The 27,478-nt window shown below is 48.8% G+C and overlaps 1 protein-coding gene across 4 annotated transcripts; it reads right to left on the minus strand.

The window, feature by feature from the left end:
* Positions 1–477: 477 nt before the first annotated feature.
* On the minus strand, positions 478–23,546 carry IST1 (IST1 factor associated with ESCRT-III). 4 transcript variants are annotated; one of them, XM_044986934.1, is made up of 10 exons: positions 23,387–23,542; positions 9,829–9,928; positions 8,225–8,405; positions 7,619–7,706; positions 6,753–6,836; positions 6,247–6,357; positions 5,718–5,894; positions 4,589–4,681; positions 3,331–3,337; positions 478–1,739 (listed from the first exon to the last, which is right to left on the minus strand). In XM_044986934.1, the coding sequence occupies exons 2-10, from the start codon at positions 9,914–9,916 to the stop codon at positions 1,540–1,542; spliced, it is 1,029 nt and encodes a 342-aa protein (XP_044842869.1). In that variant the 5' UTR covers positions 9,917–9,928; positions 23,387–23,542; the 3' UTR covers positions 478–1,539. The 4 variants fall into 4 exon arrangements, with proteins under 4 accessions (XP_044842869.1, XP_044842867.1, XP_044842868.1 ...); XM_044986932.1 differs by having other exon boundaries at positions 3,331–3,379; positions 23,387–23,541; XM_044986933.1 differs by lacking the exon at positions 23,387–23,542 and adding an exon at positions 23,203–23,307 and having other exon boundaries at positions 3,331–3,379.
* Positions 23,547–27,478: the final 3,932 nt, after the last annotated feature.

Below are 27,478 nucleotides of genomic sequence, written 5' to 3' on the forward strand. Positions count from 1 at the left end.
ACTAGAGTAAATGACACAATGATGTCACACAACTGTGGCTCTTTTGGATGATGCTGATTGCTAATTTGGCTCCTGAACCACAGCAGCGTGAGCGTACCTACACTAAGTAGTTTGATATATTTGCAAATGGAATACAATATGCCAGGGTTGCCTGTGGTAACAGGGTCTGGACTTGATGACCCAGGAGGTCAGTTCCAGTGCCATGTTCTTATGTTTTGCTGAAAGCGTGAACTACCGTAAGGCAGGAGCAGGAGAGGCTAACCACAACGTGCCCATGAATGACAAGCCAGCCTGTTGCTGGCTGGCCCCGCAGGCCCCTCTGCAGAGCTGGTGTTATGACCAGCTAATCACTTTCTGAGAGCGCCACCACTTCAGCTCCACACAGATGCCCTTTCCCCAGGGGAGCGGGCAGTGGTGAGTGGCTTCGCTCACTGCCCCCCAGCCCCTGATGACACGCAGCCTTTCAGACTCAGCCGCTTATGGTCCTGGACTTTATTAGGAACTAATCTACAAGATACAAACCAATCAAAAACCATTAAAGAAAAGCTGTTTGAAAATGTTATGTACAGGTACATTACACAGAAGAGAGCAACAGTCATCTTCTAAAGGCCTTTCCAGTGAGCAAGAGCAGCACTGGCTAGCGACGGGGTAGATGGAGAATGATGCAGCTCTGCCTACTGATCTCTGGTCTGGCCACAAGCATCTTCAGCTGCGCTGAGTCCAGTGGCACCAGTAATGCTGCTGCCAAGCACCCAACTAGAACCCTGCTCTTTATCCGCTGCTCTGCCAGTGTGCGCTCCCAACAGATCCGGGCTGAAGACAGACAGGAGAGACTGTACAGCACTGCCCTCTTGTGAAAGGGAAACCCCCCCACCCAAAGAAAGCAGTAAAGGCCACAAAGGGCTCCCTGAGAATCCAGTGGGACTAAACAAGGCCATCAGCTTCTTAGAAAAACTCTGCAACTGGATCCACGGCAGAGCCAGGAGAACTTGGCAAGTATAAGGTGCAGCAAAACCTCTAGGAAGCACCTACTTCTACTTGCCATGATATTCCCCATCTCAGCCTGAGCAGCAGGCTCAGTGACCTTTTCAAAGAGGGTTTCCATCACCCTCAGCTCTCTGTGCCCTATGTGTGGGGTGGGCACCCTCTGGTGATCTCCACCTGGACCCACATTCATAAGGAGACACACTTGTCATTCTTCATCCTCCCTCCCTCTCCCATCCCTGTGGGAGACACTGCAAGAGCCATGGAGAGAACCAGGAGTCACACCCAGAAGGCAGAACAAGACTTTCTTGTGGAACTACTGACTGACAGAGCTGTTCCCTGCTCCAGTCTTACCGGATCACCCACAGTTCCCCTCCTGGAGCAGCAGATACCAGGACAGCAGAATTTGGTATAAGTACAGCAGGAAGAGCGGTCAAGAGAAAGAGCATTCATTTTAGGTTAATACAGGAAACTGATTTCTATGTGAGTCTGTTTCACAGAGAAGCAGCATGGTCCCAGCTCCCAGACCACACACTGGTTACAGCCGAGTCAGTCTTAGGTTTTCTTCTTTAGCTCTTCAAATCTCCGAGAAAGATCATCAAAATCAATATCTTCAGACGCAGAGGTGTTGGCACCAGCAGATGCCGTTGGCAGTGTATCGGGCACAGATGGTAATTCGGGCAGCACAAAGTTATCATAAATATCTGGAGCGCCAGTTCCTGGCTTTGTAGAGGCTTCTGGCTTAGGCCCAGGACCTATTTATGATGAGAAATCCAGAGTTACAAGCTATGGACAAGTGCTCCTATCCTGCCTCCCCACTCCAGGCGAAGCTAAGGCCAAGCAAACCAGGACACCTATCAGAAAGGCTGCAGAACTCCTACATTTTTAGAGCGAGCACACTTAGCACTGAGACTCCTGGCACCAGAAAGCTACCACGGTGCAGCACAGCATCTGGCACTCAGCAGAACCACATGGCTCCAACTGCATTCAGATACCCTGGGGAACCCCAACAGGTCTCAGGTGAGAATAATCCTATAGATCATAGAAGCTGCATTCTATGGCAGAACACTCCTGGTCATGGGTGGGCTGAGTAGGTGGAAGTGGGTCAGTCTCTAGCCAACAACTGACATATTAGGAGGTAGACCTCCCTGCTACAAGGTGCTAGCGTAGTTAGTTCTGCAGGTCAAGCTGCCCTGAACAATAGAGATAAGTCCTGGCATTGGCCACTGTCGGAAGACAGGATACTGGGCTAGATGAACCTCTGCTCTGACCCAGTCTGGCCGTTCTTATGCAAGTCCCAGGCCAATGAGTTTCTGAATTCCGGAAGCCCATCCCTTCTGCCAGCCCAAGGAGACAAACGTCACATTCTCCAAAGTGTGCTTCATATCAAACCTAGTTAACTCTTGAATGCCAAGTGAGCAGGGGCATATGAGCCCAACCCCGGAGCTCTTGTGGGCCCAATCCACACATCAGCATTCACCACCAACTATTTGGACTATCCTCCTCAGCACAGAAAGCTCCACCACACTGCTGGAAGCAGCAGGCTGGAGCAGACAAGGGTCCCATTTAATCTGGAATCCCATCTCTGCCTATGGTCAATGCCCCTGCTGAGTGTCCAGACACCACTATGATGGAGGGTGCTTCAGAAATGCACATAGCATCTAATTGTTCATTGGTGGGGAATTGCTAATGAGCTTTTACTCTGAAGCATGTGGGCAGCTCAGTAATTCCTGGTATCAGTTTAAAAACTGCTGCCTTTTAATTTCACTCTGTGCCCCCTTGTTCTTACTGATTCAGAAGGGAGACAGATCTAGTCTGACCTCCTGTGCAGCACAGGCCAGAGACCTGCCCCAGGATGAGTCCTAGAGCACAGCTTTTAGAACAACCGCCTCTCAATTTAAAAACCGTCAGTGATGGAGAGTCCATCAGAGCCCTTGGCCAGGTTTTCCAATGGTTCGTTACTCTCACCACTAAAAACGTACGCCTTACTTCCAGGCAGGGAGACGAGGCCAGAGCCCACAGGGCCCTCTCCTGTATCAGTGACTACATTATATATCTACCCCACTCCTTTCCTTTCACAGCTCTCATCACCTTACTCTTCTCTGCTGGGAACTGAATAGTCTTGGGCTTTTGACTCCCCCCTGCTCCTCTCGGCCACCCCACTCCGAATCATCCCCATGTGTTAGCGCTTCCAGTGTGGACTCACAGCCCGCTCCATTTCTGGGCGGATGTTTCCAACCAGACACACTGCCCCCCCCCCCCCCTCCGAGAGAAGCTTCCTTAGTGATGCCAGGAACCAATGCCCCAGGCTGTCATTGGTCCCCAGTGCCTCCCTGGCGTACTCACCAGCCACCTGTGCAGAAGACACATCCTTGTCAGTACTAAGGTCATCAACCTGCAACAGATAGACGGTCACTACACACCCAGACCTGACTCCAAGCAAGCAATGCCTGGGGCCGGCCCCCAGGTGCACCTCACCGACCACAGCACCCGCACCACGTGGAGACGGGCAGCTTCCCTCTGCCCTGCTCAGATGAGAAGCAGTCACATGCAAGCCCCAGTGCCAGCACAGACGTGCCCCATACATTTCTCTTCCCTTCCTGAGACAAGGGGCATGTTCTCCAGCCCAGATGACAGAACAGCTGTCCTCGGCGGAACCTGGAACTGGATAGCTAGGATTTATCCAAATGCAGAACTGAAATATTTATCATCAGGTGGGGAAAGAGAAGACAAGCCCCGAAGCTGTTCCTCGTCCCTCACAAGGCAGGGGTAAGAAGCTATGCCACATGCAGCAAGGAAATTCTGGAGTTCCACATACGTTCCCACCTGATGTGGGGCCGAGGTCTGGCCAGGAGCGCGGAGAGAACCCACTCTAGATAATGCCCCATCCCACCAAGCTAACAGAACTTGGGCACAAAGCTCCAAGCAGCAGCTATTGCATTTCTGTGACAAGGGGCACTGAGCCAGCATGCTCCGGGACCGAGCCACACGCCCACCCATCCATCCCTCTCAGTACAGTCCGAGGGCAGATACATGGATGTAGCCACAGGACGGAAGAAAAGCCATGATGAGGCCACGGTAGCCACCCACACCTGCATGCTCAGAAAGGCCAAAGCTGAACTCTCCCTCCCTGTCCCCTGAACGACTCGGTGAGGAGTAGGGAAGAGTTTGTTCTGTATAAATCATATCAGCTGGTGTCAGCCAAAATTCCCCTTTACGGTTAAATATTAAATTGATCCAAGAGGGATAAGTCAAACATCAAAGGTGGCTGCAGATGCCAAACCTGTTAGGTGGAAAGATGCAGCCCCTTTATAGTCTGCCTGTTAAATACATGGCAGCTCAGGAGAGTCTGCTACAGTTTCATGGCCATGGAGTAACACCTGCTCAGCGTTTAGAGGCCAGCTCTCCGCCCTGGGTTGAGTTGGGAAGCCTCAGGCACTGCACGCGTCAGAGTTTGCAATGCAAGCAGTGCCAGAGCCAGCCACTCAAAGGAGCAGTTTGGGAGGAGGAAGTGTTCAATTAAAGTTTGCCTTCCCTCTGGCTTCTGTTCTGCCCTCTTCTCAGGACTCTTGCTGCTGCTTATAAAGGCGGCTCAGGCACTTACAGACTCATATGTTGGGGGAGCTGCTGGGATCGGAGGTGGATGGATGTTGGTAAAAGGCTGGTAAGTCCCCACAGGTACTCCATTGAAGATCTCCTGTAAGTGGGGAGAGGAAAGTCAGCAGAGCCAAGGGTGGAACCAGTGGGACAGTGCAGCAGCTTTGGGTTTCACTGTATCATCAGTGATCACCGTCGTGTCTGGAAACGCATTGAAGGATATATATCGGCCAAGAAAACATCTCAAATATGCCTCAGACACTGACACTCCAGTGGCAAGCCCAGCCTCAGCACACCAGAAATGGTTTTACTCACCAGATCAAATGCCATGGGGAATCCAGTGCCTCCAAGTACTAAAACCTGCACATGACATCTCCCAGTGCACGCAGCTATCCGGCCAAGAGAGGAGAATGCCACGGCCCCAGCTCCTGAAGCATTCCACCCACATGCAGGGGCCATAGCATGATGCAGGACTCTCTTCGGGAACCTGGGCAGAGACCCTTCCAGGCTTGTACTGAATGGCCAGAGGTTTACTGCCCAAAACCTGGACACTGCCCAGGCCCAGGCTATCCGGGCAGAACACACACAGGCACCAATGGAGCATTTGCTGGGAATGGGATCCTGCTGCTGAGTGGCTGGACTGCCTCACAGCTCGCCTGCCCTGCGGAGAGCCCATCAGGCTCCACAGTCAGAGGCAGAACCTTCCCCCGCTCTCTTTCCATCCTACAGGCCTGGCAAGGAGGAGGAGTTTCCCCTGAAGACCTCTGGTCCTTTCCCCCTCCCCTCACTGGCTCACAAAGAGTTCCTGCCAGTTCTTCTCTGTGTTCACCTCCTAACAGAACTTACCCGAGTTCTTCAGCCCGTCTGGGCTTAGGGCTTCAAGCAGCTGCTGCCCCAATGAGAGCATGCTACAGTCAGAGAAGGGAGAACCCTCTCTTCCCGCAGGATTCTCATTCTTTTAAGACAGAGGAAGGCTGCTGGAGCCTATGGAAGGGGCAGTGGCAGTGTCTTCAGTCCCAGGCAGCGCCTCACCCGCAGACATCCTTCAAACCCGCCAGCTAGCAGGCTGCCCCGCTACTTATGCCTCCCCTTTAGTCAGCGCGTAGGCTCCCGGGCGGCCAGACACACACACTCACCGGTCCCTTTATAGGTGGGTAGGGCGATGGCATGGGCATAGGCATTGGCACTACTCCGTCAGGACCAACCAGCGGGGCCGTGAACCCACCGCCCCCTCCTCCACGTCCACCTTTCTTCTGGTCATCTATGAACCCGACGTCGATCAGATCCGCCTCAACACCAGTTGGGGCTTCAGCCTGAGAGGGGAGAAAGGGCTCGTGTTGCTAACCCAGAGAGCCAATGGCTGCCTTTGCAGTGTCAAGGTGACCCCCCTCACTAGGGGAGGCACCCGTGCCTGCTACAGCAGCATATGGGAAGGGGGAACAAGAGGCAGGGCTCCTGGCTACTCCAACGCCCATGAGAGGGGTGTATATGGAGCAGGTGAGAGGACAGAGCTCACGGCTACCTCAATGCCCACTAAAGGAGCCCAGGGTGGGGGCTGCTGCAAAGCACATGGCAGTGCCAGAGGAATGAGGGAGATGGTTTGGCTGTCAGAAGAGTGGCAGGGGAAGATGCCAGCTCAGAGGTCTCCAGTTCTGCCCCACTCACCATCACCACCGAGTCAGGTTCATAGGGCACGTTGTAATTCTTCGCAATCTCAATCAGGTACCTCTCCACCAGGATTTTGGGAGGGGCCTCCACACTCAGCTTGTGCATCAGCTGGAACATAGGGACAGAGCCATCAGCCAGCATGGCAGCAGCCAGGAGCTAGCATCCCTGGGCCGGGCACGCAGCTGTTGGGCAGCTAGGTGCAAGGGCTCCAGAGTGAGGCTGCTCCCTAGGACAGGGCTGCTGGAAGAAGACTCTGCTCAGTGGCCTGGCTCCTCCAGCTGCTGCCAGCTCAACAGTAAGTGCCAGCCCTGCTGCATACTTCATGCCGCTGCAAGTCTGCACCCCAGGAGTGCCTCAGGCGACATCTCAGTAAGGGGGGTTGCTTGCGCTATCTCAGCTCTGAGCACTCCCCAATGTGACATGAACCCTGGGAACAACGGGTGTGTCTGTATGTGACATGCAGCCCCCGCCCTGTCACTTAGCCTTCCCTGCTAGGCCGTTACCCTGTCATTTACTGTCCCGATCTGGTTTGTCCTGCATAGCTTGCCGTACTCCTTGCTGTACTTTGCACACAGTTGGTCAGCAACCTGCAGTGGAAAAGAAATTCTGGACAATTTGAGCAGAACAACATGGTTTCATAGAGTTTAGTACCAGCTCATCATCTGACTTCCTGTCTATTACAGGCCATGACATTTCCCCGGTGCCCTTATATTGAGCCCAGTGACCGTAGTCACACTAAGCCATTTCAACTCTCAGGAGACTAAGATCTTGTGAGTCACGGAAAACAGAAGAGACTGAGGTGCACCAATGCAGGGCAGAGAATTGATTAGATACGATATATCCAGATGATTCCAGCAGGTGATCCACACCCCATACTGCATAGGAAAGCAAGAGCCCCCAAAGGTCCCTGCCAATTGAAAATGGGAGAAAATTCCTTCCCGACCCCAAGTCTGGTGATCAATTGGCCCTGAGCATGTGAACGAGAAACACCATCCAAGGAAAGAGATTCTCTGCACAACCTTGGTGGACTCCCAGGCTGTCCTCTCCCCAGCTGCGGCCAACCCCCAATGCATCAAAAGAAGGTAAAAACAACCAGAATACATACAAAGCTTCCTCCCCACAATTCCACACACACCTCAACTCCTGTCCATGGTGGCTTTCGCACTGATGTGCTCTCATTCCCATGCCCTGGGTACCCCAATCAACCACCCTACTCTGACCCCAAGGGTGCAGTCCTCCCCACAGAGATTCACCCATCTCTTGTTCCACACCACCCAGGCTGGGAATATAAACCTCTGCCGCAGTAAACAGTCCCCAAAGGCCGGGGAGGCTGCCCCACAATCAGCACTGCAGACACAGTTCTACTTACAATTTTCAGCTCGGCCACTTCAGACTGTAGTCGTGGGGCAGCCCAGATTAGTGTGGAGACAGCTTCTGCCAGGCCAGTGTCCAGATCCCTACAGAGACACGAATCCATAGGTTACCCACCCCAGCTCTGCTGCTTATGTGTGCAGCTCAAGAGCTGCCAGGCCTGAGGCACCCCTATCTTCCCCAGAAGAGCTGCCAGTCTGCCTGAGCCAGGGCAGATCTTTAGGGGTGTGTCTACACTGCACTACGCTGCCACCTGGCTTGGGCTAAGGGGCTGTTCAATTGTGGTGTAGACATGCAGGCTCAGGCTGGAGCTTGGGCTCTGGGGTCCTGCGGGGGGTCCCAGAGCCCAGGCTCCTCCCAAGCTTGCACATCTACATTGCAATTAAACAGCCCCTTAGCCCGAACCAGCTGGCACCGACCAGCCATGGGGGTCTAAGCACAGTGTAGACAGACCCTCAGAGGGCTCAGCAGACTGACACACACACCCAGCCCCCCTCCGTGGGAAGCCCATGCCAAACTCTTGCTCTGTAGATAACTCCTTCCCAGGTCCCAGCGGGTCCTTCGCCCCCACTCTCCACAGGTAATTTTGTATTCAAGGTCTTACTTCATAGACTGAATCAAGCCGAAGCGAGCTAAGAGCAGGTCACAGTACAGCTCCAGGATCTCCATGGCCTCCACTAAGTAGTCTTCTCGGATGATGTGCTCCACACGGATCCGTGCTCGTTCATCCTTCCCTGATGCCAGGTAATCTGCAATCTCCTTCCTTGCCTTCTGGGCTAGCTCAGCTACAGGACAAGGCATGAGCGCTGGTTACCCAGTGGCCAAGAGCTGCCTGCCACCACCAGCACTGGAACTCATCTTATTCACTAGCTCCTTCCTCTCCTCTGGCCATGGCTTTGTAGAGCCCTCCCCCGTCCTCATCCAAGGCCTCCCTCAAGAGCACCAGTTCGTTTGGGCAGGGGCCAGGGATTCCAGGCTTTCTGGGAGGCACTGGAACACCTTTGGGTGCTGTGGGCAATAATAAAATTGGGGGCACTGGGCATCCAGACACAGGGATCCTTCTGCCCGAATGTCTAAGGAGGAAGAGCATGGTCACCCTCAGATTCCACCTCAGGGCACAGAAGCTGCCCCCCCTGCAAGCCCCAGGCTGTGAGTTAAAGGCCATTGTACCAAGGGAGGAATGATCACTCACGTAACCCTTGAGCTTGCTTCAGCTACAGCTTTACTGAAGCCATCTTGTCAGCTCAAGGTCCTGTCTTACTGGTCACATGCCAGAAAGAATTAGCGGGGAGACCCCAGGACACTCTGCACCTTCTAGGTCTCATCACCCCATCTCAAAAAATATATTGGAATTGGAAAAGGTTCAGAAAAGAGCAACAAAAATGTTAGGGGTATAGAATAGCTGCCATATGAGGAGAGATCAATAAGACTGGGACTTTTCAGCTTGGAAAAGAGGCGACTAAGGGGGGATATGATTGAGGTCTATAAAATCATGACTGGTGTGGAGAAAATAAATAAGGAAGTGTTATTCACTCCTTCTCATAACACAAGAACTAGAGGTCACCAAATGAAATTAATAGGCAGCAGGTTTAAAACAAACAGAAGGAAGTATTTTTTCACATAATGCACAACCTGGGAACTCCTTGCTAGAGGATGTTATGAAGTCCCAGGCTATAACAGGATTCAAAAAAGAACTAGATACATTTATGGAGAATAGGTCCATCAATGGCTATTAGCCAGGGTGGGCAGGGATGGTGTCCCTAGCCTCTGTTTGCCGGGGCTCAGAATGGGTTACAGGGCACGAATCCCTTGATGATTCCCTCTTCTATTCATTCCCTCTGGGGCACCTGGCATTGGCCACTATTGGAAGACAGTACATTGGGCTAGACTGACCTTTGGTCTGACCCAATATGGCCATTCTTAGTTCTAGGACACCCCGAGAACAGGGCATGATTTAAGCCCTGAGCCAATTCTATTTCCAGGGAAAGCCGAGGGCCCCAGATACGTTGCTCTGCAGCTGCCTGCATCTTCCCTGCCCCAGTCCTCAGCCTCTCAAGCACTGGAACTTTTACAACAAGATGAAAACACCAACTGTGAGAACAGGGCTGGCACAATCAGCTGGGCCCAATTAGCAAGAGCAGCAAGTGCTGGGGTCAGGCAGAGAGCACGGTAGAGTTGGCCCTGCAGCTACCACCATGAGATACCCACTTTTCTTTTTCTCCAGCAGTTTGAGGCGATTGATAACCAGGCGCAGGTTGACTCGCAAACGCTCAGCCTTGAACCCGGAGCCCAGCATGATGTTGAGTTCCTGCAGGAAGAAGAAAGGAGGGTCACTGGGCCTCCTGCAGCCCTCAAGTGTCCCTGCCAGTATAGAATCACCTCCTCCAGCCCAATTCGCCAAACTCTTAGAGGCCTGAAAGGCATGAACGGAACAAAAGTCTCTGTTCTGCTGTTTGTGCTACAGCCCCCTGGAGCACCCAACCCTTCCTCTTCATAGGGATTGCCTCCAGAGGGAGCCCCTGCGCTGATAACACATTCACTTGTTTCACATCAAATACCCAAACTGCTGTTATAAAGGCTAGTGGGGGCTGCGTGAACCTTGGTCCTTGCTGAGCTGGTCTGGCAACCCACTCCTCAGTGTTCCTGTCGTGTTCCTAGTTTGTCTGCCGTTTCCTTGAACACTCCGTGAAGAAACCATTCTGCTCTGCATCTTCACGGTGCTTTTCTTTTGCATTTGAGTCTGCCCAGTGTGTCAACTCCACTACAGTATTGGGCGACTGATGGATAGAGAGAGAACACATCTCCAAAGATGTCATGGTTTGCATCAATGGCTTGGCATTCTGAGCATTGGCAGCTCTGTGCCCCTGCCCATTCCAGGGAGGATCCAGGGATGGGCTCGGATAGCCCAAGGTTCGCTGTTGTGAAGGGCGTTATACTCAGGGTGTACTGTATTGCCAAAGCTACCTAAGTTAAGGTGGGAAATACTAATGGGGAAGAAAAGTGTATGTTGCAAACCTCAAAATGTATGTAAAATAGTCATGTAAGCAGTAAAGTAAGTAATTGTCTGTGAAATTTTAGTTTGTACTGACTTCACTCGTGCTTTTTTGTATCCTGTTGTAAAACTAAACAACTATCTAGATGAGTTGATGTACCCTCTGGAAGACCTCTGTGTACCCCCAGGGGTATACGTACCCCTGGTTGAGAACCCCTGGGGTAGACTAGCTAACCCTTGCTGTCCCTTCTAACCCTATGGTTTTTGGATTTCAGTTCAGCTTGTTTTGCTCAATGACTAGCTCACTGAACACTGACGGTTCAAAGTAAGCAAATAAAAATCAAAATTGCGGTGGAAGCCTAATACCGCAGGATCTGCAATATTGCAAATGAAGTAGGGTCGTAATCATGAATCCATAAGCATGAAACTTTGATTTAAATAAAACCTTTTAATCTTGTTTTGTATTTGTACTTTCCAAAGGAAAAGCTGACTCATTATTTGGTACCCATTAAAACATGATGGTTTACAACTCAATTTGGTGATAATTTTTGCTAGCCAGGAGGACAAGCTACATTGATACATTTATTTTTAAGCAATTATGTAGCTTAACAGATTCAGATTCATGATTTTTACTTTGTTAGAAAATAGTGAATGACGCTTTTCTTATTTACTAGATTAATTTTTTCTTTGTGATGGGTTAAGCTCTATTTAGATGGAAACTAGGATTCAATTAAAATTGCACACAACCAGCATTTTTAAAAACTGGGTTTTCAGTAACTACCTTATACCCAGCATATTAAATATTTGTATTTAAAACTAAATTATTTATTAAGCGAAGGAAGTATTATCTGCAGTTAATGAATTGAACTCATTGTTTCTCGTCACCATGTCCTTCAAGATTTTAGCACTAGTAAATCTTCTCTCTCACCTTGTTTTCCTCTTCCAATCTATGAATAAAAACAAGATTTCCTGCTTTTTCAATTCCACATCTGTTTCTCAATTTTCAGTGAGCTAGTCATTGAGCAAAACAAGCTGAACTGAAATCCAAAAACCATAGGGTTAGAAGGGACAGCAAGGGTTAGCTAGTCTACCCCAGGGGTTCTCAACCAGGGGTACGCATACCCCTGGGGGTACACAGAGGTCTTCCAGAGGGTACATCAACTCATCTAGATAGTTGTTTAGTTTTACAACAGGATACAAAAAAGCACTAGTGAAGTCAGTACAAACTAAAATTTCACAGACAATTACTTACTTATACTGCTCTGTATACTATCCACTGAAATGCAAGTGCGATATTTATATTCCAATTGATTTATTTTTATCATTATATGGTAAAAATGAGAAAATGATGATTTTTCAGCACTAGTGTACTGTGACACATGTATTTTTAGGTCTGATTTTGTAAGCAAGTAGTTTTAAAGTGAGGTGTAACTTGGGCGTACGGAAGACAAATCAGACTCCTGAAAGGGGTACAGTCATCTGGAAAGGTTGAGAGCCACTGGTCTAACCCCTGCCAGGATGCAGGATTCTGATAAAGAAAATATTCTCTCTGCAGCTGTGGAAGAGAGTCTCCTGCTGCTAAAAGCTGGCTTAGCACTCACTCTCGTTGCATGTGCTTATCCAGTTACCTCCACCAGTTCAGTTGGTTTGGCTTTCTTTAAAATTTCTACAGCAAACATGTACTGCTTGAATAGTTTAGGCCATAGTATCATAGAACTGTAGGGCTGGAAAGGACCTCAAGAGGTCATTGAGTCCATCCCCCAATGCTGATGCAGGGCAAAATAAACCTAGACATGGGGCTCTCAAACTGGGGGTTGGGACCCCACAAGGGGTCATGAGCTGTCAGCTTCCACCTCAAACCCTGCTTTGCCTCCCACATTTATAATGGTGTTAAATATATAAAAAAGTGTTTTTAATTTGGGGGGGGGGGTTACACTCAGAGGCTTGCTATGTGAAAGGGGTCACCAGTACAAAAGTTTGAGAATCACTGACCTAGACCATCCCTAAGAGGTGTTCTTAACCACCTCCAATGACGGATTCTACAACTTCCTTTGGTAACCTATTCCAGTTTCTATCCATCTTTATAGTTAGAAAGTTCTCTTTAACAACACACCTCAACTTCCTGCCCTCTGTTAGTCACCTTTCCTCATATTTACCCTTAGGCTTTTGTCACCTTCCCCCTTTGAACCTAGTTTAAACCTTATAGGCTGTCAATTTCAATTTCAAAAATGATTTTTTAAAAATAAAAATGTATTTAATGTTTAAAAATATATATATTTTAAAACCCTATTGGTATACACCCTGGTTTAGCTCCTCCCTGTCCCAGTCACAGCCAATCACCTGGCATCTAGGAGGAGGAGGGACTGCAGACCTCCATTTTCTCTGTAAACAAAGTGAACAATGATGAATAAACTCCACTTATGTAGACAATAAGAGGTGCCTTAGAGTTCCACCAGTTTGTGATTGGCAGGACAGCATGTGTCCGAGCAATCTGTGGGATGAAAGGACAAGCCTCTCTGCACAAGTCTTGGCCATTTTCATTATGAAAGCATCGTTAGCAGCAGATAAGGTAGCCTTGAGTTGTTTGGTTAAATGAGGTTTCAATTACTGTGTTCGGGATTAAGGGCTTGGCTACACTTACAAATTTGCAGCGCTGCAGCAGGGTGTGAAAACACACCCTCTGCAGCGCTGCAAATTGCGGCGCTACAAAGCGCCAGTGTAGTCAAAGCCCCAGCGCTGGGAGCCGCGCTCCCAGCGCTGTCCGTTATTCCCCACAGGGAAGTGGAGTACGGACAGCGCTCTCCCAGCGCTGGCGCTTTGATTACACTTAGCGCTTCAAAGCGCTGCCGCGGCAGCGCTTTGAAATGCAAGTGTAGCCAAAGCCTAAGAATGGGGTTTTCAGAAGCATTTACCATTGTGAGGTGCCAGTTAGGCCCCTCACTCTCTTAGGCCCTATGAAAATCCTAGTTTAAAACAAATATTTATCAATCAAAATCACATCACAATGAATGACTTGTCACCGACTCCGCTTCCAAGGTCAGAAAAGAGCACGTTGGTCATCTAGTCTGACCTTCTGCATAGCCACAAGCCAGAGACCTGCCCCACAATAATCCCTAGGGTAGATTTCTGAGAAAAGCATCCAATCCTGATTTTAAAATGGTCAATGATGGAGAATCCACAGGTAAATTGTTCCAGTGGTTAATTAGCACCACTGTTAAGAATGCCCTTCCTAATTAAAATGTTTTAGGACTTGAAACGGACATTAAATGAAAAGCTGAACAAAGTCTTGAACATAGACTAGGGTTGGTTTTGGGTTTCCCTCCCCAAAATTAGCTGTTAGCACTATGTGCTGTAAGAGTTTCTAATCAGGCCACAGAAACAGATATACAATTACACTTATCAAATCTTTGGTTGGCCTTACTAAGTCCACAGAGTGGGAGAAAAATATAGCTGATCATGAACTCGGGGGTCACAGCTACAGAAGAGGAAGAAGAGAAGAAATAGGAACCATCCACAGCTATATGAGCTGCCAGCCAAAAGTGGTAGAGGAATGTCCAGGGAACAAGAGACCCAGATAACTAAACAGGAGGATCGGGGGCAGGGCATCCTGGGGCAGCCAGAGAGAAAAGTATGCAGAAGAGCCTACAAGCATGTGCCTACAAGTGTGTGTAAGGGGCTGAAGAGAACATGTCAGAGGCCCAGATAGAATGAAGACCAAAAGGAGATACTATGGTGTGAAAAATCACATTAAACATTGTATTTGTAATAACTGACTACTTGTTAGCACACTGAACAAACCTTAGTATATTACTGAAATGTATTTGTACAAGATAAATATGGTACACCTCTACCCCGATATAATGCGACCCGCTATAACACAAATTCAGATATAATGCAGTGCTGGAAGTGGGGTGAGGGCCCTGCGTGCTCCGGTGGAGCAAAGCAAGTTCAATGTAACGCGGTTTCACCTATAATGTGGTAAGATTTTTTTGGCTCCTGAGGACAACGTTATATCGGGGTAGAGGTGTACTATAAACACTTACATATAGTTAGAATATAATTGTACAATAAAGGGTGGATAAAAATGGATTAAAAATTGTTTTTAAATATAAACCTGTTTCAAATTATGACCGCCTATGCTAAGACCCAACCGTACTATAATCTATTAAATAATTTAAATTAAAAAATTCCACCAGTATGTGTGCTGCTAAGTTTTAAAGAAAATCAAACCACTGAAACTGGTGACTGACTAAGCACCTGGAATGAGTTTGCTGAAATGATAAACCAGCAGAGGCTACTGCTGTCAAAAGCTGCAGCTTCAGAGAGAGTATTTTCTTCATTTCGGTTTATTCAACTAGTTCAGTTCAATGACTAACTCATGCAAAGTCAAGAAGCCAGTTGGGAGCTGATAAAGCAGAAAAGATTAATTTTCCTCTTCCAAAATATTAATAAAAGCTAGGTGTGAGAGGATGAGATCTGCTAGTTCTAAAATCTTAATGGATGTGATCAGAGACAATCACTTCAAAACACTAATTGGAGAGAGTACCTCCTTTAAGAACTCAGTTTTAAATGTAAAATATGTTTTGATAAACATTTTTCCTTATGTATCCAAGTTAGTTTTATTTACCGAATAGAAAATTAAAATGCACATTTTGGATTGAATTCCAATTTCCATCCAAATGGAGCTCGACACAAATCATAAGCATAAAATTATTCATTTAGGAAATAAGAAATGCATCATTCATCATTTTCTAACATAAAAATGTAAACATTAAAAGAATCTGGATAAATGTATGTTAAGCTATATAATTACTTAAATAACTAGATATAATGTACTGTCCTGGTTAACAAAGACCCCACCTGGTTTTGCGTTCAGACTGTATGTAGTTAAAACATGTTGACTGGGAGTGAACCAATAAAAATAAACTTCCCTTTATGGAAATAAAGTACAAATGCAAAAAACAAACCAACAAAAAAAAAATCCCCCAAACAGCGATTTAAATCACTGATTTAAAAATCAATCAACCCCGCTACAATATTATAATGTGGTTATGTAGTCATAGTTACTGCAGATTTTAGCAATATATGCAAACATATTTCAATATAAAGTACAGTGAGATCTGTACAAAAGACCACTCATGTAGGCAACTCTAATCCTAGCCACAAAGTATTTCCAAAACATCAGTAGTTTTATTCATCCTTTGTCAAAAGACCATCTCTGCTAAGCAACATATTTTGCTTTCCTTGAATAACTGTTTGAGTTTCACTTTTTTTTTTTTTTTTTTTTTTTTTAAATTGAGGCACTCTGCCTTTATGGTGATGGGTGTGGCATGAATTACAAATGTAAATAACAAAAAAGTAAGGGTGATGTTTTGTTTTTGTCTATGTCAGTAGAGGCTGTTTCTGGAATGTGTAATAGGAATTTTCACAAGAGTAGATGTGAAAGTCAAGTACTGAAATTAAATATCACAGAAACTGACATCTTCAAGACCAAACCCCTTGAAGTTCATACATACTCATATCCATTCTTTTATGGAAAGATTTTTACTTATGGTAAAATTCTTCATAGTGTTTGTACTTATTGTTACATAACCATAACTTTCATTTGACGTGTTTTTGGATGGGAACAGTAATGTGAGTGTGAGGAGTTAAACATCAGGAAGAACTTAAAGTCTAAGCCCCTATTTTCAGGCAAATAACTTGGCAAAAAAACTACTCTTTGGGCTGAGCTTTCTTATGCTGCATCTCAGGGCAGAAGGGAATTTCTTCAAAAAGCTGGTACAGCTCCTTTTTGCTGTTATTTAGGTGGTCAGGTTGGGAATCAGTTTCCACACAAGACATTTCAAGTTTTTTTGCACTTGGATAAGTTATATTTAAAAGGTTCAAAGTTTGCCTGCCCCTACCTGCTATGAAGAACATGGCTTTGCCACTCAGGAAAAAAATGGTTGCAAAATGAGTTTACTGACAAGCAAAAAACAGTGTCCAGAACAAAGCGAACACTATTTATCTTCCTGATTTAAGGACCACATTGGGTGCAGCTATCCAAATACGTTCACGTAAAGGTATCAGTGAGTGAACAGGTTTTGATCACTCATTCTGCTTTTTTCAACCCTAAAACTTAAATTAAAACAGAACTGCAACATTATGAGTGAGATTTGTACAGCAGAGATGTCAGAATTTTTAAAATTATTATTCACAGAGGTATCACGATGAGCCACCTTGCCCTCTCTCAGGGCTTGAAAACTCTTGACAGGCGAGTGGATCAGCTTGGTTTTATACATACTAGAGGAGAAGCAGAGCAGCACTAGAGGCTGCTGCTCCTTTGCCTATAGGGAAGGAAGGAACGCGCTTCACTGAAAACAGTGCAGAGGGGAGAAGAAAGAGGCGGACATGGTTTATTAACATAGGATTTTGCATTTTAGAGAAGTCAGATGAACAGCAAGCAGCACAAGTGCCGCGGAGCCTAGACACCCTGTCACAATAGCATCTCTGTGCTCTACTCAGCTAGGACTACAACTAGCCATATTCCAAAGCAGAGACAGAGACTAATGCAATACAGACCAGACAGCATACAAGCCTTGTGCTCCCATCCCCATTCTTCAGCACTGGTTTAAACACAACCCCTTGCTATGTCAAATCTAATTTAGAGTGTAAACTCCCCAAGGACTTGTGTTTCTTGTTGCCTGTAAAATGCTGCACACACGAGGCTAAAGAAATTAAAAAATAAGGAAGTCCTAAGAACACAAGGTACCGTCCAATGATTTCTCTCTTCCACCCTTTATCTTGTCTATGTAGATTGTAAACCCTTTGGACAGGGTCTTCTCGTACTCCAGGTTTGCACAGTGTCTAGTACAATGGGGCCGCAAGCACTACTATAATACAAGTAATATATTTTGTATTCACAGCACTAGCAGCTATAAAGTCTAAGATGTTTGATGGAGCAGAGAGCACTCTTACCTTAGGAATAGGCAAACTGAATCAGACAGATATCCCTATTTAAGGAAAGTCGTAAATTATGACACCATGTCCACAACAATATGTATCTATCTTAGATACTTATCTGGCCCCCATCCCTGCAGCATCTGAGCACCCTTGAGGGAACACATCACAGAATCATAGAAATACAGTGCCTGAAGCCGCCTGCACCAAGGCAGGACCAAGTAAACCTAGGCCATTCCTGACAGGTGTTTGTCTAACCTGTTCTTAAAAACCTCCAGTGAAGGGGATTCCACAGCCTCCCTTGGAAGCTTGTTCCAGAACTTAATTACCCCAATTGTTAGAAAGATTTTCCTATAACCTCTCTCTCACTGCAAATTACACCCATGACCAAGGTTCCCTCTAATTTTTTCCATCTATGTGCAGAATAAATTTTGTTCTGAGCACCAACGTAATGTGTGGAGGTGCGTCACCAGTAGAAACAAAAAAACCTAGATTACCATAGCGATAATTACTCCAGCCAGGAGAGGTTAGGCATTTTAGAACTCTACTCAAAGAATTAAATTTAATTGTAAGAGAGAAATAAAAATTATGAAATGCATAGACCAGTCAAAAAACCTAAAATAACACATTTTGAAAGACTAAAATTACAGAGAATATATACACATTGCAGGAAGTACCAAGATGTAACAACAACAATACGTGTGTGTGTGAGAGAGAGAGAGAGAGCGCGCGCGCTGGCTGCTGGGGACGTTCTGAGAGCCGCTGTGCGTGGTCTCTTTAAGGCACTCACTCAAAGCTCTCCTGCACTTGGGCCCTGTCCTCCCTCTGCTGCTCTGTGGAGATGGGGTACATGGGTAGGGGGAGCCAGTGAGAGAGAGAGATTGTGTGTGCTGGCTGCTGGGGAAGTCTATGAGAGCCGTACGCTGTCTCTAAGGCCCTCACTCACCGCCCAGAAGGCTTCTTCAGACCTCGGACCACAGCAGCTCCCTCCTGCTTTGACTCCTGAGCCCTGTCCATAGGTGCTGGAACTAAGGGTGTGGGGGGTGCTGCAGCACTCCCTGACTTGAAGTGGTTTCCATTATATACAGGATTTAGTTTGGTTCAATGGCTCTCGGCACCCCTACTATAAACATTGATCCATAGCCCCTGTCCCCTCTCCCCCGCTCTACAGAGATGGGGGGCAGGGGGAATGGGACACCCTGACATCAGCACCCCTCTTCCCCCCACTCAGCACAGCCAGCAGGAAGGTCCCAGGAGCAGCTGGCCAGGGGCTCAAAGCAGAGGGTAGAGCAACATGGCAGCAAAACAGCAGGGGGAGAGGCACCTGAACACCCGCTGCTGGATGTGTGCAGCTCTGCTAATCAAGTGCGCAACATCTGCATCACTCCTGGGAAGCCGTCCGATTGCGCAGCTTAGAGGGAACACAGCCCATGACTCCCTGTCCTGCCTTCAGCAAACATGGATCACTGTCCTCTTTACAACAGCCCTTTTTGGTTCACATTTCCACTTTTTGTAGGATTCCTTTTTGATTTCAGGTCATTAAAGAGCTCCTGATAGGAAGGTAGTAAGAGACCAATATTGCTCTCTCTCTTTTGCACTGGGATAATTTCCAGTTGTGCCTTTAATATGGTCTTCTTGAAAAACTGCCAGCTCTCCTAAACTCCTTGTATTTTCTTCCCGTGGGATTTTTTCTACCAGATCCCTGAGTTTGTTGAAGTCTGCTTTTTTCCAAGTCAATTATCCTTATTTTGCTGTTCTTACTCCTTCCTTTGTCACACAAGACTAAGCTTAAAGTCCTCCATCATTTATAATGCTGTAAAAGGGGATTCATGACTTTTACTGCTCTTTCCCCTAAGTACATGGAGGGATTTACAGATTTTCTAGTTTCTCACACACTGATTATTCCATTAAGACCCGAACTCAAGCTTCTGATATTTTAACAGAACCCTCTTGTCCAATAGTGATGAGCGTGGTATACATACTTAGAAGATTTGCATACTTACCCAACTGCCAAAGTTTCAGATTCTGAATTTTTTTTACAAGCACAGCATGGGTCAGATTTCAAGGAAGGAGGCAATAAACTGTCTCTGCAGCTCAAAGGGTAATTCCTCCTGTTTTAGCACCTGTCTCTGATCCCACTAGGTGCAACTCCCACAATGGACACAAATCAATGTTTTTAAATAATTTTACATTTGATATTAAATTTAAGTTTACACTTGTTTTAAACTTACAGTTGAATGTACAGCCATCTGGCTTTACAGGCAAAGTGCCCTAACCGTTTCATTATTTAAATGAACTAGGCAATCCAGCCTGAGCATCTTTAGGAGATGCTGCAAAATCTTCCTCTTCGGAAGGAAAAAAAAAAACCAAAAAAAACCACAAACTTTGAGCACCTTCCACATAATATCAATAGCAAAGTCCCTACTGGACAGGTTCCTCCTCCCTTTTTGAGGTAAAGCCTTTGTTTTTGTTGATTTGTCTGTTACAGGCATTTGGGTGGTGGTGCGGGTGTTTGGTTAAATGAGGTATCCATGTTAAGACTCATGCTTGCTATGATGCAGTTACTATAGCAACCAGCTAGGCTATAAAACCTTAAAATAGACACATTAACTGACAGAGTAAAGTTTCCAAAAAGTAAGTACGAGATTTAAGAGCTTAAGTCCCCTTGATTTCACTCCACGGTCCCTTAGGCACTTTTGACAATTTAAACCATGGATCTTTTTCAGTGTAATATGGAGCCTTGGGCTCGTGGGACCCCCGCAACGAGCTGGTTCTGAGAGCGTGCGGAGTCGGTCGACGCTACACATGGCTCATGAGACAGCTCATGGTGTCTGACACCATCAGGTGGTCCAGAGACATTTATACGGAACACATCACCGGACACTGCCAATACCACACCGAGTAATCGAGACAGCCGACCAGGGAAATAACCCACTTCCTTCCCTGACGGACCAAGGGACGCACCCCACCCATGTACTTATCCGCTACACCGATACTGACTTGGACTCCTTATTCATTCCATGGGTGGTGTACCCAAGCCCACTTATCCACTGACACTTTAAAAACTCTTGCACCCCAATCTTGGTCTATGCCAGTTATGTGATATGTATCTTTTCATCCTTGCAAACGATATCTGTAACCCCCCATAACCCAAGCCTGATCCCAGATGTACAGTACCTTCCCTCTTAACTCGTGTATATTTCATTTCAAACATTCACCTTAATAAATTTTTTAAATCTGTTAAGTCAGTTTCTTCCATTGCCAGCACAGTATGTATGTATGTAAGACACATGACACTGCGTAAGTAGCAATAGCTTATTACACAGACAATGTCAAACTGAAATCTAGCCAATTAAAAACAAAATAGTTAGAAGTGGGCTCCGATCATAGGCATGTCTCTGAGTCCCCTGCCAAATTTTGTCATTTGCAGACACATTTTCCTCTTCCCTTATGCGTATGAAAAGTCCACAAAAACCAAGGAACAGTGAAAGTGACTATCAAACACAAAAGCAAAATTAATTTTTCCCTCTAATCTTTTTCCGTTATAACAGAGGTCGCTGATGGCCCAGACAGCTGCCTGGTCACATGGTGCTAGCTCATTTCCAGCTGCTACACTGTATTAGAAGATGGCTAGACTGCAACACGTTCCTAATATTACTTTCAACGTAGACTCATAGACTAAGGTCAGAAGGGACCATTATGATCATCTAGTCTGACCTCCTGCACAATGCAGGCCACAGAATCTCACCCATCCACCTCTATAACAAACCCCTAACCTATGTCTGAGTTATTGAAGTCCTCGAATTGTGGTTTGAAGACCTCAAGCTGCAGAGAATCCTCCAGCAAGTGACCCGTGCCCCATGCTGCAGAGGAAGGCGAAAAACCTCCAGGGCCTCTGCCAATCTGCCCTGGAGGAAAATTCCTTCCCGACCCCAAATATGGCGATCAGTTAAACCCTGAGCATGTGGGCAAGACTCACCGGCCAGCACCCAGGAAAGAATTCTCTATACTCAGATCCCACCCCATCTAACAAATTGTAAAAGATAGGTCCCTATATTTATGTAGTCTGGATTAATTGTCTATTACTTCCCATATTTTAATCTGAAATTAGGCTTCTACCATTTCCCTTGATTGACAATAACATTAAGATATGTTAGATTGTGGAATAGTCTACAATACAATATACAGTCAATTTTCTCCCTCAGTTTCATTACATCACTCATGAATCACTTTTAACCTCTTTAAATAATTTCATTTCCTCCTTGATGTTTACCCTTGTCACATGCTTGTAGACTCATGTTCTCTCCCACTACTTACCTATCAATTAGCCAACACACACCTAGCTCATTCCACATTTCCTCAAATCGCTTTATCTCCCTTACTTTTATGCTCTTCTCTACAGTTTCTCAAATCTGTCTCTCTTTTGGTAATGAAGTATCCAAGAATGAATCACATTTAAAACTGGTGTAGATGATGCAAAACTGCTGGCATATTCCATCCCAGATGCAGATGTATTCAATAGAAGGTTAATATATGTAAAATGTTTAAGACTTATCTAGAGTTTCATAAATAGCATGCACATGCTTTACAGACAAATGAAGATGAGACCCTTGCTGAATATCTTAAAATGTAAGTTAAGACTAAAATTATAAGTGATAAAGAAGGAGAGCTGAAAAGAAAGTGTAAAGTCATCTACTTAACTAACCTTTGGGGTGATATCAAAATATCTGAAATACTATTCCCAACTGGTACAAGAATATTTTAACATTTTAGTTTTACTAGTTTAGTATAACACTATGCAACTAAATCATCCCATGGACAAACGGGACTTCAGCAACTGGAAGGTAGGAGAGCAGGGAAGAGACCAGTGGTGCTGCAGGTGCCCGGAACAACAATTACTCAGAGTAACAGATGGGGATCCTGCCCAGCCTCTTGCCCCTAACTTTCGGAGGGGGAGCATTACAGAGCCTGTGGCTGGACGCTGGAGGGGAAGCTCAGCTACCTCCAGGCCCCCCACACACACTTTGTTCCCTCCGTAGGCGCCCTGCCGCTGATCTCTGCAGTGCAGTGATCACCCAGGACCCCGCACAGGGCCCCAGATGCTCGGCGCGGTACAAACACACCGCCCTGCCCTAGGCCTGACAAAGTGGTTCCCAGCCCTTCTTCGTCTGCAGGGCTTAAATCCATTTCCAAGGGCGGCGCGGGCCCGCGTCGAGACCGGCAGGAGGCGGGGAGGAGAGAGGCCGGGAGGGGGGGAGGCCCCGCGCCTGGACCGGGGGAGGGGGGGAGGCCCCGCGCCGGGACCGGCGTCGGGGGGGGGGGGAGGCCGGGAGGGGGGGAGGCCCCGCGTCGGGGGGGGAGGCCCCGCCTCAGGCCGGGGGGGGAGGCCGGGAGGGGGGGGCGCATCGGGACCGGCGGGGGGGGGGCGGCGAGGCCGGGGGGGCGGCGGGGGGCCGGGAAGGCGCCGCCCCCGGCAGCGGGGCAGGGAGGTGGCGGCCGTTGGGCAGCAACTCCTGCGCCGGGACGGATGGGGGGCGGCAAAGGGGGCCCGGGGCCAGGCCGGGGTCTGTCAGACGGGCCCGGAGCACGCGCCGAGCAGCGACACGAGCCCTGGCGGGGGGACCGCCCGGCCGCCCGCTGCCCCCACTCACCGGCCGGGTCCCCGCGACTGGGCAGCGGGAGCCAGGCGCCAAAATGGCGGCGGCGGCGCAGCCTCAGCACTACCGCGGGCGGAGCGATCCGCGGGACTCGGGGCCGCCGCCCTGTGGCCCCGGGCCGCGCTGGGGCAGCAGGACCCCGAGCCGGGCGGGGGGGGGGGCTCAGGCCCTACTTTACCTGCTGCAGGGATCGGAGCTGCCACTGTCCCAACCGACCGTGGAGTCACCCAGCCCGGTGTCGCTCCGCCTCCCCGAGCGCGGCCCGGCCCCTCCGCGCTCCGCCTCCCGGCCCCGCTTCAGCGGCCGGACACTAGGTTCGGGGCGGGGCCTGGGGGGGAGGTTGGACTGACGACCGCGTGCCCCCCCCCCTCAGCGCCGATACAGCGCCTGGCCCCGCCCACAGCTCCGTACAGATCCTGGCCCCGCCCCCAGCTCCGTACAGTGCCTGGCCCCGCCCCCCCAGCGCGGGTACATCGACTGGCCCCGCCCACAGCTCCATACAGAGCCTGCCCCCCCCTCAGCGCCGATACAGCTTCTGGCCCCGCCCACAGCTCCGTACAGGTCCTGGCCCCGCCCCCAGCTCCGTACAGATCCTGGCCCCGCCCCCAGCTCCGTACAGTGCCTGGCCCCGCCCCCCCAGCGCGGGTACATCGACTGGCCCCGCCCACAGCTCCATACAGAACCTGACCCCCCCCCAGCTCCGTACAGAGCCTGGCCCCGCCCCCCCAGCGCCAGTACAGCGCCTGGCCCCGCCCACAGCTCCATACAGAACCTGACCCCGCCCCCTCAGCGCCAGTACAGCGCCTGGCCCCGCCCACAGCTCCATACAGAACCTGACCCCGCCCCCTCAGCGCCGATACAGCTTCTGGCCCCGCCCCCAGCTCCGTACCGCACCTGCCCCCCTTCGCCCCCCCAGAGCCGAGACAGCGCCTGGCCTCACCCCTGTACAGCACCTTGCCCCACCCCCAGCCTCCTACAGCACCTGGAGTCATGGGTGGCAAGTTTGTAGAAATGGTGGTGGTGCCCAAAACCCGCCCCTCAACTCCACCCCCCCAAACTCTGCCCCCACCTGCCTAAGGCTCTGGGAGGGGTCTCGGCGGGGGAGGTCTGGGGTGCAGGAGAGGTGCAGGGTTCAGGCTTTGGGATGGAGTTTGGGTGCTGGGTGCAGGCTCTGGGCTGGGGCAGGGGGTGGGTGTGCAGGAGGGGGTGAAGGATGCAGGCTTTGGGACTGAGTTTGGGGTTGGGAAGGGGGAGGGGGTGCACCTTCTGAGGAGGGAGTTTGGGGATAGGAGGGAGTGCAGGGGTGAGGGCTGTGGGGCTGAGGATGAGGGATTCATGATGCAGGAGGGGGCTCAGGGCTGCGGCTGAGGATTAGGGTGCAGGGGGATGAGGGGTTCATGTTGCGTGGGGGGGCTCAGGGCTGGGGCTGAGGATCAGGGTGCGGGGGGATGAGGGCTCTGGCTGGGGTTGAGGATTAGGGTGCGGGGGGATGAGGGCTCTGGCTGGGGCTGAGGGTTTGGGGCATTGGAGAGGCTCAGGGTAAGGGCAGCCTGCCTTGCCATTATTGGCGGGCAGGCGCTAGGACCCTGGGGCAGCAGACAGCCGTTCTGCTGGGACCTGCTCCAGGCAGGGACGCGGCAGGGTGGGGAGGCCCGCGGGGGCTGGGGCCCGATCCAGGCAGGGCCGGGGAAGAGACCCAGCTCCAACTATTGCTGGAGCAGGGCACCTGGCCCCTGAATATTCCTGGAGCCCGGGCACCGCAGGTTTATATAACCTGCCACCTACGCCTGGAGTTGTAGGGTGGTTGCGTTAGAAATATAGGAGGGTCTAGAGCCCATCCACAGGAAGGAGATTGGCTCAGGTAGATTGCTAAGAGGCTAGGTATTTTCAGTGCTGTATCATAGCATCAGCCCTATAAAGAAAACTACCCCTGGTTTGTCAGGTGAGACTGCCTGTGTAAGAGGGCTAGGTAGGTCCAATTGTCCTTTTTTAGTTTGACTGCTGTGACACTGATCCAGTAAGGGTTAAGCAACTAGCAGGCTAACTGACCCTAATTCAACCTTTAAAGACATATTAAGAAAGTATATAAATGGTAATTAGAGCCATTCCTTATCAATAGCTAACAAAGCATTTTAGAGTAGAGCTTTGACATTCAAACTTATTTGTGTGTTTACATATATCTTGTCAGATGTAAACCATGCAGCCAGATTAGCTTGTGGACACTAATTAACTTTGATGTCTTAATTACATTATATTATGCTTGTGGATGGTTCAGTTAACCTTAAGATCAAAGATGTAAGATATTGCATGAAATAATATTATTTACATTGTCTTCCATTTAAATTGTCTGTGCAATAATGGAATGCCTTGATAGTTTGAATGGATAATTGCCTTATGTCCATTCATACTATTAATACCTGTGTATACGTAGGCAATAGGGAATTTTACTTCAGAGCAACTATGTGCATTACCTATTCTTCACTCAAGGAAGGCCTGTTGTGGAGTACTGTCAAGAGTACTATAGTAGCCTGCCAGAGATCTATACAAGAACTCTAGGACCTGATCCTGTTATCTCAGATCTGCTTAAGCTTTAAGGGGAAGATTGAGTAGCAAGACTGAGGTCTCCAGCTCCAGTCTGGATCACCCCGATATTGGACATCAACTGCCTATTTTGGACTATAACCTGATGAATTGATTCTGGAAAGAATTTTTGCAGCTCACTATCTCTACTATGAAACTGAGAACTATATTCATAGCTGTATGTATAATGATCTTTTAACCACAATACTTGTTTATTGGCTGTAAGTGTGTATTAGGTTAACATCTGAAATATTCATTGACCTGGTGGATATATGTCTGATCTCTTGAGATTTTCAGTAATCCTCATCATATTTGACTTGTCTGCCTGGGTGGGAGCCCAAGGTTGGGTTCATTTAAGAGAGCTGTGGTTTTGGCTTCTGGGTAACCAGGAAGGTATTGTAGAATCTGTTTGTCACTGGGTTGGTAAATCTAATTATTAGAATAACCACCAGTTTTGGGGATCATCTGCCTCATTCTCTGCAGTTTGCCCTGATTGAGCAATCTCAGTGTGAGGCCCCCAGTGACAATGGTCACATATATTTTATCTTTGGCTGATTCATGGTTCTCCCACCTCTATGACTTGGAGACTCCCCTTCAAACTTCTGTGTACCAAGATGGTTGATAATGGGTTTGAGAGGTATTGTGATAGGGTGGGGAAATAGTGGTGGGGTAAAGATGGGGAGTTTGGAAGCATGAAGATTGGGAGGAAGAAGAGAGAGGTCTGTAAGGATCTGAAGAACAGGCCGATAGGGAGTTTGGAGAGATTGAGGGGATGGAAGTAATGCTGAGGTGATAGGGTGATGATAGTGTAGTCAAGTTTAGTGAGTATGTGACTTAATAGGAGCAAGGAGTGGTTTGGAGTATGGTGGATAAATGGGAGGTTTTGGTGTTAGGGGATGATGTCTATTAAAGAAAGCATAAGGGGTGATGGGCGAATGGATGGGGTAGGGTGGGGGATAAGGGTGAGGGGATGGTGGATGCATGGGGGATGAGTGAGGGAGGTTTGGCAGAAAAGGGTGAGAAGAAGGGTATACAGTTTGGAGGTGATGGGGGAATGGAGACATGATGTGAGGGGTTGTCAGGAAGGGATGAGAGAGGCCTGGATGGTGGGGTGCAGGGATTTGGATTGGTGGATGGATGGGGAACATGGGGATGGATGAGGCGGTGGCAATGCATGAGGATGAGTTGAGGGTGTCAGTGGTGAGGGATATGTGGGTGGGGATGAGGCAGTGGGAGGTACATGGGTGGTGGCACTATGAAGGGGTGGAGGCTACATGTGGTGGAATGAGAGGTTGAGGACATAAGGGATATATAGGGGGGCTATGAAGGGGTGGAGGGAGAGTATGTGGGTGGGGGGTACATGGGCTGGGAGTCCACAGGTGGGGGGTACATGGTTGGGGTGAGAAGGTGGGGGACATAAGGGGATACATGGGGGCTATGCAGGGTGGGGGTACACAGACGGGGAGTCCACAGGTGAGTGTACTGGTGGGGTTCGTGGGGTACATCGGGGATGGGAGGTGCACGAGCGGGGGGTGCCCAGGTGGGTATGAAGGGGGGAGGGTCCGGGTCGGAGTCCGTGGGGGTGCCCAGGTGGGGGTACATGTCTGGGCGAGGACCGGGCCGGCCCGGGGGGGGGGGGGTGCTGCTGCTTGGCCCCGCGCGCCCCCGGGCGCCCCGCCGTGCACTAGCG

This window comes from Mauremys mutica, chromosome 14, assembly GCF_020497125.1.
Source record: "Mauremys mutica isolate MM-2020 ecotype Southern chromosome 14, ASM2049712v1, whole genome shotgun sequence".
In the NCBI taxonomy this organism is placed as follows: domain Eukaryota; kingdom Metazoa; phylum Chordata; order Testudines; family Geoemydidae; genus Mauremys; species Mauremys mutica.